The 14,934-nt window shown below is 37.9% G+C and overlaps 1 protein-coding gene across 3 annotated transcripts in view; it reads left to right on the top strand.

Annotated features, from left to right (window-relative positions):
• The first annotated feature begins 2,583 nt into the window (after positions 1–2,583).
• LOC115691131 (serine/threonine-protein kinase ATM) overlaps positions 2,584–14,934 on the top strand; it is a 58,743-nt gene continuing 46,392 nt past the window's right edge. For all 3 annotated transcript variants that reach the window (XR_008817175.1, XM_056314415.1, XM_030617717.2), the window contains exons 1-25: positions 2,584–2,746; positions 3,105–3,213; positions 3,318–3,461; positions 3,983–4,144; positions 4,246–4,435; positions 4,532–4,688; positions 4,766–4,902; positions 5,010–5,097; positions 5,505–5,608; positions 6,532–6,630; positions 7,600–7,656; positions 8,043–8,094; positions 8,773–8,847; positions 9,345–9,386; positions 9,492–9,562; positions 9,807–9,855; positions 10,321–10,392; positions 10,670–10,825; positions 10,929–11,015; positions 11,097–11,284; positions 11,663–12,263; positions 12,360–12,431; positions 12,592–12,756; positions 13,223–13,348; positions 13,829–13,956. Coding sequence is in view for 2 of the 3 variants with exons in the window: in XM_056314415.1 (XP_056170390.1) it covers positions 2,669–2,746; positions 3,105–3,213; positions 3,318–3,461; positions 3,983–4,144; positions 4,246–4,435; positions 4,532–4,688; positions 4,766–4,902; positions 5,010–5,097; positions 5,505–5,608; positions 6,532–6,630; positions 7,600–7,656; positions 8,043–8,094; positions 8,773–8,847; positions 9,345–9,386; positions 9,492–9,562; positions 9,807–9,855; positions 10,321–10,392; positions 10,670–10,825; positions 10,929–11,015; positions 11,097–11,284; positions 11,663–12,263; positions 12,360–12,431; positions 12,592–12,756; positions 13,223–13,348; positions 13,829–13,956 (3,209 nt within the window). In the remaining variant the exon portion in view is untranslated. The remainder of the gene's footprint in view (positions 2,747–3,104; positions 3,214–3,317; positions 3,462–3,982; positions 4,145–4,245; positions 4,436–4,531; positions 4,689–4,765; positions 4,903–5,009; positions 5,098–5,504; positions 5,609–6,531; positions 6,631–7,599; positions 7,657–8,042; positions 8,095–8,772; positions 8,848–9,344; positions 9,387–9,491; positions 9,563–9,806; positions 9,856–10,320; positions 10,393–10,669; positions 10,826–10,928; positions 11,016–11,096; positions 11,285–11,662; positions 12,264–12,359; positions 12,432–12,591; positions 12,757–13,222; positions 13,349–13,828; positions 13,957–14,934) is intronic.

Here is a 14,934-nt window from a genome sequence, read left to right as displayed (position 1 = left end):
GTCCCGCGTAGGGGGGACGCCGGATTCAATCAACATTTGCTTTTGTGGGGGGCACATGAACGGTAATGATGCGATCAGACAAACAGCCCCCTCCCAAAGTAGGGAATAAATGCCCACCGTCTCACGATCCGACGGCGGCGACTTTCTCGGGCTCATCACACAACAGGTCGGAACAGTGCTAAAGTGGCTTGGGGTCCTGCGGGTACACTCTCTTTTTCCATACGTGTTTTTTTCCCAATTTAGCAAACCCGGGAGTCCCGTCAATTTGACTTGGGATGTGATCATTGCGCGAATCCGGGCTAAATTGGGCTCGACAATAGAGCCTAATTTGCTGTGCAAACCCATGACCATTTTTTGCAAGTTGGGCCAACTGGAGCTCGATGGCTGCACATTCGCGCCGCTCCTTTCTGTCCTTATCGTATGAACTCGTGTTAGCATCGCAGCGTGGCTCTCGTCATCGAGTGGGACGTTACATTGAATTGATTTGATCATTGGAGAACCAGCATCATCGGATGGGGATCCTCTGTTGACTCGCTCTGATGCACTGTTTAGAGTTTCCATATTGGAAATGACCATACGTTCTCTTAGCATCTAGCAATAAAAACTTGTTGAGTTCACGTGCGTTAGACGAGAACTCCTAAAGTGTTTTTTCAAATCAATTTAGCCGGCTGTCTACAAATTTGTTTTCGCTTAAATGTCGTGCAGTACATACCGAAATTCAACTCTTCAATCCGATCGAACGCATTGGATCTTGGTGAACCTAATTAAGCAGGGCAGCAGGTGTTTAGGTGAGCATTAGTTGGTCTATTGGGATTTGAATGTCCAATAATCATATTGAGTCACGCAATCAATTTCCTCGTAAGATGGGTTGCATCTAAATGAGTTGGCACAATAAGAGAATTGCTTGCATAGTCTTGCCATTGTAAGAGGCATTAGCCTCTCCTCGACGGACCAAAAATCTTTTATTGTGGGCAATAATATTGGGTCTCCAAAGTAATCATCAAGTCTAGATCTAAGGGACTTGCTAAGGATCAACATTTTGTGGAATGCCCCTAAAAGTTAGGTCCCGTGAGGATCGGGCTTAAAACCTTACAAGGCTGGGTGCACGATCGCAATTGCCTCGCCAGCATAACTAACCACCAGGATTTGATGGTAGATTGGATTAAACATGTCCCATCGTTAGTCTTTAGGCACTACTCGTACTATGTTGAGTTTAAGTTGATGAGTTCGACATGTGATCTTGTAAGTACTTCTCTACTATTCTCTTTGGTAGAATTTTATAGGAATGCCATATTGTTTTGACACCGAAAATCAAGATTTTCGATTAATTTTGTCGTGTATATAAGATTATCGTGATAGAATTTAGTTGTTCCGAGAGAGCACAATATGTAACCATTTTGTTTACCTAATTGTCGAGTCTTAACTCTCAAGTGTTATCAACTTCTTTTTATCTTAATGTAGAATGAGAAAACTCAGCACAATAATAAGTAGCGAAAATCTCTATCACAATCATTATGAACTTCCTCGCATTGCAAGCCTCGTATTGCACGGTTTATGAACAAGGTACACCCGTCAACGGTTCACATTGAATTAGACAATTATAGTCTAGGTCTGTTGGCAAGACTTGAACCAACGGGTGATGATGTTTGAAGTCCAAGAATTACCTTTCGATTTTGACATTTTCAAAAAAAGCTAGTAATCAGGTCGGGCAAAGATGGCTTGTAAGAATCGGACTAAGAATGGATAAGTGCACAGGAAGTCCTAAAATTAGGGGTGTGCCAAACGGGTAGTCCAAACCGAGAACTACCCGGACTAGACTGGCCGGTGTGGTTTGGTTCCCAGGAGTGTCAATCCAGTTCCCGGTCTCTTGGTATTCGGGCAGTCCGGTTCCCTGTTCCAAGGAGAAATCGGATCGATTGCGTATACTTTTTTTATTTTTTTAAAAATCAGTAAAATGTGAACTAAACCCTAAGTGAAATTCATTAACTTAAATTCATTGATAAAAAATAGTAAAATGTGAAATAAACCTTAAGTAATCAGTTCCATTGGACCGATTTGATTCCCGGTCCTATCTCCGGTTCTTGGTTCCACCTTGGAACCGAATCGGACCGGGAACCGATCACCCCTAATTAAAATTTATCGTGAAAGTGCAATTGAGTCCTAAAACTTTTAAAAAGTGTAATCCATTTTTAAAACTTGTTGTGAAAGTGCAATTGAGTTCTAAAACTTTCAAAAAGTATAATCAAGTCCTAAAACTTGTTATGAATATATAATCGAGTCCTAAAAATTTCAAAGTGTAATCAACGGAATGACTTGATTAGATAAATTTGACAAGTTTTAGGATTTGATTGCACTCTTCGAAAGTTTTATGACTCAACTGCATTTTCGTGATAAGTTTTAAGACTTAATTGCATTTTTTGAAATTTTTAGGACTTAATTAGATTTTAGTTACAGGTTTTAGGATTTTCAATGGCCTTATCCCATTAATTTACATGATACTTTATTGGATTTACTTTTCCAAATTAATCTGCTATATATATAACAATGCACTCTCGTCTTACGTCATAATTGGCTAAACCCTTTCCCTTCCCCCCTTCCCGCCAACGCTCTCGATCTTTCCGACAGCGAGAGGCGAAGCCCACGCGAAACGCTCCGGCGATCGGCCGCGATGGCCGCGACGGTCGCGTCGAGGGACGTTCAGGAGGTCATCTCGAAGCTGTCTTCCGACAAGGCCAAGACCCGAGAAGTACCGTCGCCTACCTTTCCCTGTTTCTTTTTCTCTCGGGAAAATGGAGGAATGTTAAACACTTTCTGTAACCGAACAGGAGAAGATATGGAGAATCGGGTGTTTGTCTGATTCTGTGGAGGCTCCGAAGGACGAGTCCTTTGAAGTTCCCCACGAAATCTCGACAGTCCCGTTCTTTAAATTGTCTAAAAGTTCTCGGGGAGACCCGAGTTAATTTTCAAGAACCATGTTATATTAGTTGCACAGTCTTCGTACTAAGCGAATGAGTTAGCATACGTCTCGCGTTGTTGATTGGTTGTTCGCTGGTCATTTGGGTTCCCTTTCGATTGATTTTCTTTGACGCGTGTTGTGTTGATAGGAGGGAATCAAGTTGTTGAACATATGGTTGGATGGGGAGAGATCCTTCGGCTTCTGTAAATATCTTGGGCAAAACACTGCAAAGCTTAGACCGAACGAAGTACCTCACCGTAAGCTATTGGACTTTCTGGGTCTTCCTTTTGCCCTCTATCGCATGGCGCCGCCTTAATCGAATAATGAGCGAAACTGAAAAGGCTCGAAATTGTTTGTGCAGCTGAAACATGGCCATTTCTTGTCAAATTGCTCATCCAGTGCGTGTCATTGGAGGTATCATCCAGCAAAAGGAGGTTGCCCAAGTCAACATATGCAAAATCTCTGAGAATCGTGGTCCAAAGAGCGCATGATACCAAGTTTTCAGGTTTTTCTTTCGGTAACCTGATTCGACACAATAAATGAGCTTGCTTTTCTTTTCCTAAAAGTTCATTCTGATGGTCAGGAAGTGAATGATTAAAAAGCGGGAGATTTTGCTGAAAGTTGTGTTAAAACTTCATTCCAAGGGCTAGTGGATGCAGGTGTTGGTAGTATTAGGAGAGGGAAAGTTCAGGTGTAAAAGTGTGCTTCTTTACAGACTGCTATCTGCAATCACTTCTTTCAAGAATAAGTTAAATTGAGAAGGTTGATTGTTAGCCCTTAAGTTCGTAGTTTTCGTTGGCATGTGTTCCCAGCTCTATGCTTACATGACATCACTACTTTTCTGGATTTTTTTTTGTACTTTAATTATTTTTTTCTGGCGAAAGCCAATGATAAGTGCTTCTTTCATACTTGTCCCCCCTTGCTCTGCTTCTTTCGCAGTCGAGCGGTAGCTTTCATTTTCCAGTCTACATCAAATTTTCGTTTTCCACTTGGTCAGTCTATGACGCAACATCTTTCTTTTACCAGGCAATGATTCGCCATTGATATCTGTGGTGAAAGTGCTGTTTAATCACATATGGGATGTCTTAAGCAATGTTCCAAGCTTTCAATCAGAATACGGCTTGATCCTACGGCATCTCTTGGTTGTCAGAGATTATCAATTTCACATGAGGAAAAGAATATATGGCAGTGAGTTCCACTTTTTTGATTTGTATATCATTTTCGTCTTTTTGGCATAGCGAATGGTTGCTGATTGGTTTGCTTTCCACTTTCATATACATAATGGCTAGACATGGTGCTTCTGTTCATGGAGAAGGTCGAGACAAGCTTGAGTGGTCATAATCAATCCAATCTCAAAGAGGAGGTTTTTCGCTGCATTTTGCTGCTGCAGTGTATGCTGGAAAGTCCTCCTGGGGACTTCCCAGATAATATTCGAGAAGACATTATCGATGGTTTTGTTAGGATATTCTCTTTTATTAGGTCTGCTACAACATTTCTCTCTTGCCTTGCTTAGTTGTAGCTTCCTATAACAAACTCTGGGCATAAATTTACTTGAATTTTTGTTTCTCATTCTAGGGAAGAGGGAAAGATTTCACGCAAACTTCTTGGGTGTATTAACACGTTCTTGCTGAAGGATGGTCCAAATTTAGGTTGTCAGGCGTTGAAAATTCACGACACAGTACAGCAATTTATGTTACGTACTTGGCTGGCTTCACGGGATCGAGGTCTGAAGGTGCGCTGCCCCGCCATCTTAGAGGCTTCTGCTTTTTTCCTTCTCGAATTTGATATCCACTGAATATTGTCTTGCAGGATGCACTTATTTTGTATGCAAGGTTACAGCTAAATTTGACTAAAGAAGATGATGGGAGGGGTATGGTTGAACAACTTTTGGATGTTGTTTGTAAGGATCTCGATCAAAGCACTATCTCTACCAGTGGCGTCCCTTGGTGAAAATCTCTCTCTCTCTCCCGCCTTCCCCGCCCACCCCCTTCAAATTATTTTTTCAGGGTAGTGCTTTCAAAAAATTGCTTTATTAAATGGGATCTACACTCAGGAGTGAAGTGGTCAAGGATGATAAATTCGGTATTCTTGGTGGTTCTCATTGTGGTTTGGTGGAACTGGCTGCTCTTGTATTCTATAAGGTACTTACTTCTTGGTCATCTTATTTTTGTATCTCCAATCATCTTGCCGTAATTGCTGTGCCCTGGACTTTGATTTTCTTTGTTGTCAAGGTTTGAGAGTCTGTCGGAAGATTTTGAGAAGAATTTCCTAGACTGGTGCAATTATGATTAACTTCTGAGACAGATGCTGTCTTTGTCTTCTGTTTTTAACACATTAAGATGCTTCTTATATCTTTAGGATGATAAAGGCATTGATGTACATATAAGCCGCTATAGTTTCAGTGCACATGTAGGAAGATGCATTAGTCAATTTATTGATATATGAATTCGGTCCTGTTTTTGACTTAGAACGTCTCATATGATGATTATACTGTTAAGCCTGAATGCTTTTTTCAGCTGATGATTATTACAATTTATTGCTCTTCTAGGAATGCATCAGCACAAGCAAAGCACCATCTCTTGGAAAACGGATTAAAAGGGAACATGCAGCCATCCTTCTGAAAGAGGCACTAATGGGAGGAAAGTGGTCATGGTGCGTTATGTATCAACTTTTTGTGGTGGAGTCTAACTTTTGGGGGCATGATAGGGTCCAATAACCACGTTTTCTCTGACATGCTAAACTTATCAGTTCATAATCTTCAAAATTATGCATCTTGTTTGAGCTCCTTAATTAATTGAAAATATTTCTTTTCCTTGCTAAGTTGATAAAATCGCGTTAAAAAAATTTGGGAGGTGCTACTACCCACTTATAAACAAAAGTACAAATGGTATTAGCATCAGAAGTTTGATCCATAATCCCTTGGTAATTGTCAACTAGTTGGTGTAACATGACATTTTGTTTCTGAAACAACTCTTCTTCTTCTTCTTAAATTTAAATTTTGAATAGGATAAAGTTCATGAGGAAGTTCCTAGCTGTTTTTTTTTCAATAACCACTTTAAAGGCGTAAAGCCAGAGTAAAACACACGACATCTAGTAATTCTAGAAGGGTTCTATCACCGGGTCCTACTAGGATCCATGTAGATGACCTTGTGGGATATGTAGGTGTTGGAAGTATTATCCCACATCGATTGACAACGGGTGCTAAATGCTCTTTATATTCATATGGTCTCCTCCACCTGTTAGCTTAAGCTTTTGGGTTGGACTTTCTAACCGTAGGTACTTTAATTTTCAATGCAAGGAACATCGAGGTATTTTCAGAAAAACATTGTGCCAATGATAATAAGTTGGGCCCAAGTAATTAAGAATTTTGACTTACATTGCTGGTAGATTTTTTTTTTTGGTCAGATACATCACTGGCAGATTGAAGCAGTACTTTGTTATAAGTTTCTTTAAGATTTCCCCCCAGAGACTTGTGAATATTATATTATTTCTGCATTTGATTTGATCTATAATCAATCTGATTTGTCATTTGTAGTTTTTGTTGCTTGTACTGATACTGATTTGCCGTATCACAGGCATGCTGCATTCTGTTGTCTTCTTCTTAGATACCAGAGTTGTATTTGCACAGACCTTTTCACCTACTGGTTCGAGGGCATATACACCAACTTTGAAAGGTATTTATAATGTTCTTTTCCCCCCATATTTGCTGTTGCTGTTGTTGTCATCATTGGCAATGTTTATTTTGCTTACTTGCCCTACTATTCTGCATGTTTGAATGCAATTCATTGTCATACACCACATTATAGCAATATTACTTCTAAGGCAACCTTTGTCTATCATCTTTTTTGACTGATATGTTGTCATTTCATCTTTGGCACATTCTTTTGAGATGATTTGAACAGTTATATGGTGAATGGTGCCTATTCTTTCTTCTGTCTGTAGAATGTTTAAGCCATAATTTGGTAATCTCTTGAGTCCTGAGTCACCTCGCTTGCTCTTAACATTGTTCTTGGTGCATTAATTTAATGTGGATGTTGTGGAGAATTATCATGTATGGTTGGCATCACTGCTTAAATTTCTGTTGATATTGCAACACTAATAACTCTTTTTGTGTGCATGATAAAGCTTCAGGACTTTACCACACCTTATAAAGGCTTGAGCCAAAGAATAACCAATCATGTGGATTTGAAATATATTAATGTTGAAAAGGCAATTCTCATCTTTCATTTGGAAGTAGTATTCTTCACATGCACATCTCTCATGCATGTCTGGGACATTCAAAATGACATATATGAGTAGAATACTTTTATGCTCTGTAACATGGATAGATGCTTCTTTGTGGTGCAGGTAAGATTGGGGCCATGGGTGTATGATTTCTTTAAGCCATTTCATGCGAATTTAAGTAATTTTGAATGATTTGAGGTCATTCAAGTACTTTATAGGATCAATCAGAGGGTTAAAGGACTTGCTGGAGGATGAATATTATTATATTCCAATAATGGGATAGCATTCTTTATGCTTTTCATGGTCTGAATCAATTTTGGCCTAAATTTTTCTTATATATGGGGTATTGGCATAAAGCATCTTAGCATTTTCGAAGGGTTTCTATTAATTGCAAACTGATGACTTTTACTGTGTAATAGGATTATGAATGATGCCAACACAGAGCAGAGTTATGAAGGTTTTTTGTGGACTTTGAGGTATGAGTTTTTTTTTAATTGACCAGTGAGGTATATGGTTTGACTGATGTGATCTGACATGTCCTTTCATTAGGATATGATTCACCTCTCTACTTGGAGGTGAAAAGGGTTTTTTAATTATTTATTTTTAATAAATTTGGCTAGTGTGGAATATAGGAGTGACTGATGTACTTGCGCATATCCTCATTAGAATTGTAGTTGTCCAAAATTGGGTTCTCAGAAAAATTGAGGACTTGGTTCTACAGGTTCAGCATTAGATGCTATATATGGCTCTCTAGAGCTACATAATCTTGTTAGCTGCACGTGAAATCAAATTATATGGGTAGAAAACTTCTAAATGTTTATCTTTATATGTTTTGATGAATAATATTCCTTTGTAACTCAAGGAGTTTGCAGAGGCTATCTTCACTGCTCTCTCTCTCAGATTCCCTCAAGGAGGTAATTCTGGAACCTTGGTCACAACTCATTGACTAAGTTACTATTTTATCATCTCATGTGGAAACTACTTTGTCATATCATGTGAAATTTTTTAATTTTGGATACATCAGTGATAAATTAACTTCTGTTAAATCCTGCTCAGACAAAGACTTTATGTTAGCAAATAAAACCATTGACTAGACAGGATGTTGCTTTCTCTTTTTCAATGTACTGAAGTGAGGCACTGGCTGTCCAAAATCTGATAATCTTGGTTCTTGCAGCATTCTTTTTTCTAATTTGTTACCATTTAAAGGGATTTAATGCACACTGCAAGATTTGTTTTTTCCCTTTTTCTTTTGCTTGGCTGACTATGTTAGGATTTTGAATCCTTCACCTTTGTTCCGAACTCCAACCGGTGTGAGTGCCCGTGTCTCTCTGCGAGATTTGTCCGGTGCTTTGTTCAGAATTTCATGTGGGCGTTAACTAGGCGGTTACTACATGGCATTGTATTTATGCGAATTAAAGTGGCTATCTTCTTTTGCTAATCAAAGTATTTCAGACATAGTTCAGAATTTATTGCATGGAATGATAAGTGTTGACAATTAAAGCGAGGTTCTTGGGGGTTTATTACCTCTCTTTCCCCCTGTAAGCATGTCTAGACTGGAAAATGCACTCAGCTCCAGGATGAAACTTTTGCAGTTTGACTCGGGCTGGCAGTTGATATGGAACAGTCTGATGCATGGTTTGCCACTGTTCAGTAATATAACCATGGTGGTAAGCTTTGCTCATTAAATTTGCTTGGGTTTATAGAAGTGATTCCAATAATGATGTCATATTCATGAGTTTCACAATGACACAATCTACTTATATTAATGAAGGATGAGATATGTTACCTTGTGACCCATGGATTTTATTGCTACTTCAGCGAGCGTTCTAATTATATTGTATCTTTAATTCTTTTGTCATGTTTGACCAGAATTTCATTTGGTAAGTGTGCACCATAGATTCTTTATTTGTGTTGAATAGATTCCTCATGAGAGCATATATCCTTTTCTTGAATGCTGGTTGCAGTTCATCCATATTCTATGAAGTCTACTCTTCAGAATCTGTATGTTGTTGATGATTTTTGCACCTGAACAATAATTTTTTCAATTAAATTCAAAACCTTGGTGACGACTTGAGTTTTCTTTTTCTTTTATTTTTTATTTGATTTTGTTATCTAAAGCTTTTATTTAGCACTTGTTTGCATTTTTTTGAATTCTATTATGCAGGCTGATGCTGCTCTCGTGCTACTTGGAAACCTGATTTCAAGGGTTAGTATGGGTGATACTTTACTTGATGATGGATCTTCGTTACGCTGACCATTTTTACATATGGATTGAATTCAAATGCTCTTTCATGTCCTTTTCTGGTTCCAGGATCTAGTTATTACCTACTTAATACCTGAAGATATATGGGATCTAAGGTTATTCACACGAACAACGTCGGAGTAAGTACAATATTCTTATATACCTGACAGTGTGTAAGTTCATCAAGCTGTTTTTTTATTCCCCCCTTCATGTAATGAACAAGGCAAATAAGGGCAATAAAGTACCTGAGCCAGCTTCAAAAAGCACCTGTATATACTAACATCCTATCATAAGAATGTTTGGGGTTTCAGTTATAAGTATTGGATCCTTGAGTGTCTTTCATTCTTTTGCACATCTAATTGTGTGATTGCTACTTTCATATAGGTCTGTCTTGTATTTTATTTCCAGTTACTTCTGCAGGAAAGGTTCTCAAGTAAGTGTCTTAAACTGACAAGATTTTGCAGTTCTTACATAATAGTGTATTGCCATCCCCCTTAGTTAATTCACTATTTTACATGTATCTGCTAGATTACTTTTCCTAAGGCTGCTTCTCCTTTGTATTTTGGCATGTTCTTGGTTATGATTTTTTTTCATAATTATCCTTTCTTCAAATATGATTGTTAGACTTCATAATTCTTGCTTCTTGGATCTCATCTTTTCACACGTTGAACTGAAATATTTTGCCTTCACCTGATGTTTTTCCTCTGGGGTGGGGGAATTTACTTGTTTTCCTTGTCTGGCTCTTTCCCTGCCTTCATATAAGCTGCATTAAGGTTATTTTAGCCCACATTTTCCCTGGTTGAATGTACTAAGTTTAGATTGGATTTCACTATACATGGTCAAACTGATTGATTATTTTTTTTATTGAATCAGTGTCTCTTTCTGCTTGATTATGCAGGTTGACACCCGAGACATGTTACATCTGAGGAAAAATCTGTTGAGAACAGTCTTAGATAGTTTAAGATGGAAGGTTTGTGTGCCTGAAGTTTCCAGAATTGTATATGTTAGCCATTTTAGGGCCTTATTTCGTTAAGCTTAATATGCTGGTATTCATAGGTAATAATGTACTTATACATACAGATACCAATGCTTATGGGTGATAGAAATTTCTGGAGTATTTTGAGATCTTTGAACTTTTAAATTTTGGATAAGACACCTGTATTTGTCTTTGCTAACACCTCTTAATCTTTTTTTCACTTAGCACACTTATTATGGATTTATCTAAAGCTTTTTTGGTAACTTACCAGGATTCAACCCTGTTCGATGAGAAAATTGTGCTGTTGTTTCCTGCATCCATTTCTGCCCTTTGTTCTGGTTATGATCCATTTAAGCATTGTTACAAAGGGACTCCTTCATCAAACTGTCCTCTAAGTGATGCTGATGCTGTTGCCAGTGGAATCAAGGTAGGTATTAATGTTCTTGTCTGTGTTTTTCTCTCCTTCCTTTCTTATCAGGCTTTCTTTCACGATCCTCTTGTTCCTTTTTTTAAACTTGACTTCGTTTTAGAGAGAAGATCAACGTGACAATCTGCCTGACATTTTTGACTGCTCTGTGGAAGCTCTGACAAAACTTGACCTGTGTTGCAAGAAGGAGGTGCAAAACTCTGGTCTCTTTCTCTCTAATGGTTTTGGTTGGCATCGTTCCAGGGCTTTTGTTAAAGTCTACAAATTTTAGGTTTCCCTTGTCCATCTCCATCAAGAAGTACGTCTTCCTCGGCAGTTAAGAGAACCGCTGTTGCATGACTTGGAAGTTCGTATTGAAGGAGCTTTGGTGTTGGAGGATCCTAAAAGCAAGCCTCTGTCAGATATTTTCTTTGTATGTGCTCACTTGGCTAACTTAATATACGCCTTAATTTGCACCAGGTTAGACCCTTTCTCTCTACATTTTACAGTAGCAATTTTTTTGAAGTTTATGTTAGTAATTTTCATTCTTTAAGGTGCCTGCCTATTGAGTAGTGTTTTACTTTGTTTTCTCTTGGCTTGCTTTATTGTTTTAGACTCTGTGTTTTTTTACTGTCTTGGACTTTGAGTAACGTTTTCCCTTGAATACACTCATATGCTTAGTTCAAAAGTACCGAGTTCTTTTATTTTGTCCTTGTGCTTCCTTGGAGTATAATCATCAGGGACTATTGATCTTTAACTTGTTTCTGTCAAACTCGAATGTTGATCTTGTTTGATATTTTCACTCACTTCTGTTTTATTTCTTGTTTCTTTTATTTGCTAATTCTTGTTTTCCTTCAGACAAAGGGAAGAAGTAGTAGTCCTATCAAAAATGGCCAAATTCTTGTCAGAGCTGTTGGATAATGCTGCTGCTGTCATTGAAGAAGGCCAGAATGATGCTCATTCTCAAGGTTGTTTGGGTCCTAACGTGTTGTGCGATGGAACTAGTGCTGTTTTAATTTCCTTAAGAAGCTTTGTTTCCTCGCCTATTTTCATAGAGTGGAGAAATGGAAATGCTCTAGATGCTGTGTCTCATAGGGCAATAAGCCAGTCCATGCAGAGGCTCTTAAGAGTGCTGGTTGGTCTCTATGAAAGTAGAAGGTATGAAAGAAACCCTCAGTCTGATGTGGGCTCATCTGCTGTTGATGTGATGCTTGATCAATATTCTTGCCAAAGTGGTGGAGATAAGAGTCGGATTGTGGACATGGAATTGGATGTGGGCAAGGATTCTAAAGATGTAGATATTTCTCCAGATGGGGGGGAAATTGCTTGTGGAGTATTGTTTTCTGTTAAAAGTTGGAAGCTGGGCATGATATCGCTGATATCATGCTTTTTCTCCGTGGTACCTGAAATGACGTGGGAAATTTTATGCGGTTTACTGAAAATAGAGTGTGATAGGAAGGTAAATGGCTAGCTTGCTTTTTTCTTATTTCTAATGTTCACATGTTTCCTTTAAACTAATAAATTTTCTTTCAATTTTTCCCCAATTTTGCTTCAGGTGTCAGAGAATATTTTGCACAACGTTTTCTTGTATCCATATTGGTCTTCTGCAGTAAATGTTTCGGATGTGGTGAGAGGATGCTAGGCTCTTAATCCCTAGAGTTCCTTGAGTATTTGTTCAAAGATACTGGTCATTTTCCTCGAGGAACTTTTCTTCATTGAGTTTTAATAAGCTGTCTGCAGATTTTTATCTTTGTAGTTCTAAAACTCTTGTTTGTTTTATGTCACAGGTGAATCTCCTGAATGGCATGATGAAGATGCAAGTCAATCTCAAGCTGGATTGTGGCAATATAGTAGCTGCTGTTTGTACCTTCACAGGAACTTTGTTGCGTCTAGACAGTGTCAGAAAATATAGAGACTCTATTGTATTTTTTGGAGATGAAGAATTTGATCAGGTGGAAACTTCTCCTCTGCACTCTGGATTTTAAATGTGAGGTCATAACTTGTAAAATCTAATTAATCATTTAGAGCAACTACTCTTATTTTACTTATGACTTTCCTCCAAAATTTGAAATAAATGAAGATATACTAAAAGTTTCAGAAAAAATAAGAATAGATAATATATGATTTGCATTTCAATGTTTGCATATTTTAAAATGTTTCTGGTGTTTTGCATTACATGAAAATTAAGGTGTGAGAGGTGCAAAATCTGCAAAAATAAAAAAATACCAGTCACCCCAAACAGAACATTTTTTGTAATAAAGAGAGAGATAATAATGGCACGAAGATATGGTGCTCTGTATATGTTATCCAAAATTGGAAAAAGAAAAAAGTATAGCATTGGCTGACATGGTGTCTATTGTCATGTGGTCTTTGCTGAATCTTACATTATTTTGTTAGTGATGTCTTCATCTTTTGCAGAGTTTGGCACGACTTGGAGATATGGTGTCTGAAATTGCAGAAGTTGAACTTCTTGATTGGTTAGGACGTCTAAAGCTTGTTGACAGCATATGCAATTTGGTCCTAATATCTCCTAAAGTGGGTCAGGTAATTGCAGCTTGTATAGGCATCAGTTATACGAGACTAAGGAAGTTGAATGAGTATAATGAACTGTAGAATCCTTCAAGTTGTGGGACCACTACCAACTGTTCCAAAAGCTTAAGTTGGTAGATGAAGGTGCGGTTTAATATTTAAATACCCTAGCATTCGCCCTCACATGTAGGCTGAATTTTGGCCTAACACTAAAGCATGGAATTTTATAATGGTAAGGCAATTAAGGGGCTTGGAAAGATTTGAACTCAGGACCTCTTGCTCTAATTCTAGTGAGATTTTGTGGGACTACTGCTAATTGTTCTAAAAACGCAAGCTGGTAGATGAATGCATTATTTATGTTCAAATACTCTAACAATCCTCTTACGGCATTAACCATTACATATGTTGGCCTGAATCTTACATTTACTTAAAGGACCTCTTTCTTGTTCATTCGACCATTTTCTTGCTTAACCTGCTATATTAACATTACTACAGATGTTGATTGAGAGATTGCTCACAATGCTCCAAGATTCTGACTATAGAGTAAGGCTGTTTTTGGCTAGACGTATTGGTGTTCTTTTTCAGACATGGGAAGGTCATGAAGAGCTGTTTGAGGATATATGGTCAGTTTTACTGTGTTATGTGGTATTTTATTTAGAATTCTTGGACAAAATATATGGCTGGATATCGCAATGCATGTTATTGGATAGTGGATTCCAATGCTTTATTCTCTTTGATGTTTAACTTTTGTTAGGAAACATGGAGAACAACAACGAATCTTTTTGTAATTACCTAGTTTTATGTGTTTTATTGTTGACCAGATCACTTTTGTTGAGTTTAATTTTACTTGACAAGGGCCTTATATTGCTTAATATCCATTTAAAACGAAGACTACATGACATTACATGTTAGCATAACATACACAATTGTAAACCTTTTGGTCCTGTAGGTGCATCTTCGTATGCAAATGTGGACTGTATATCCATTATTTTTGGTACTAGCAAATCTCTGATTAGTCGTTAAAATTATTGAATGTTGTGGACAATTTTGTCAATGAGATATGCATATATGCTTTTTATTTGACCTGTCTTGGTCTGAAAATTTGACATATCAATTATGGGCAGAGATTTGGTTGATCTGATGATTGTGGAATTTTCTACCTCCAGCCTTTGTTGGGGTACTCTATCCACCTACTTGGACCTTCGCTAAGTTCATAAGCGACAAGCTTCTCCTCCGCCTACTACTTTCTCACCCTCTTCGCTCTCTCCTCATAACCAAGTGCCTCAAATTGCTGCTATCGGACATCGTCCTTTCTTTGATAGTCTACTTACACTATTGCCAAGGTTCTCTTAAAGTCACCACTCCAATGAATGGAAATTTCGTTGGACTGATCTCAGAAGCCTTTGCCATCTTGCAAATCTTAGAACACAGTGTAGATTATATAAAAATTACTTCTAGTACATCTTCCTTTTTTCTTTTTCTGAAGAAGAATTTTAGCAGATGTAAGGTCTTTAACACTGTTTTATCTGTACATTCTTAAGTAATTTCTTGTAATTTCTCCGATGTTGTCAACTCCCACCCCCTGTGCTGTGCTTGTGGCA

Source organism: Syzygium oleosum, unplaced genomic scaffold (assembly GCF_021117445.2).
Source record: "Syzygium oleosum isolate NSW1041296 unplaced genomic scaffold, Sole_v2.1 Sole_v2.09, whole genome shotgun sequence".
Lineage (NCBI taxonomy): Eukaryota > Viridiplantae > Streptophyta > Magnoliopsida > Myrtales > Myrtaceae > Syzygium > Syzygium oleosum.
Note: the sequence above shows the minus strand (reverse complement) of the source record. Positions and strands in the feature narration are given on the sequence as shown.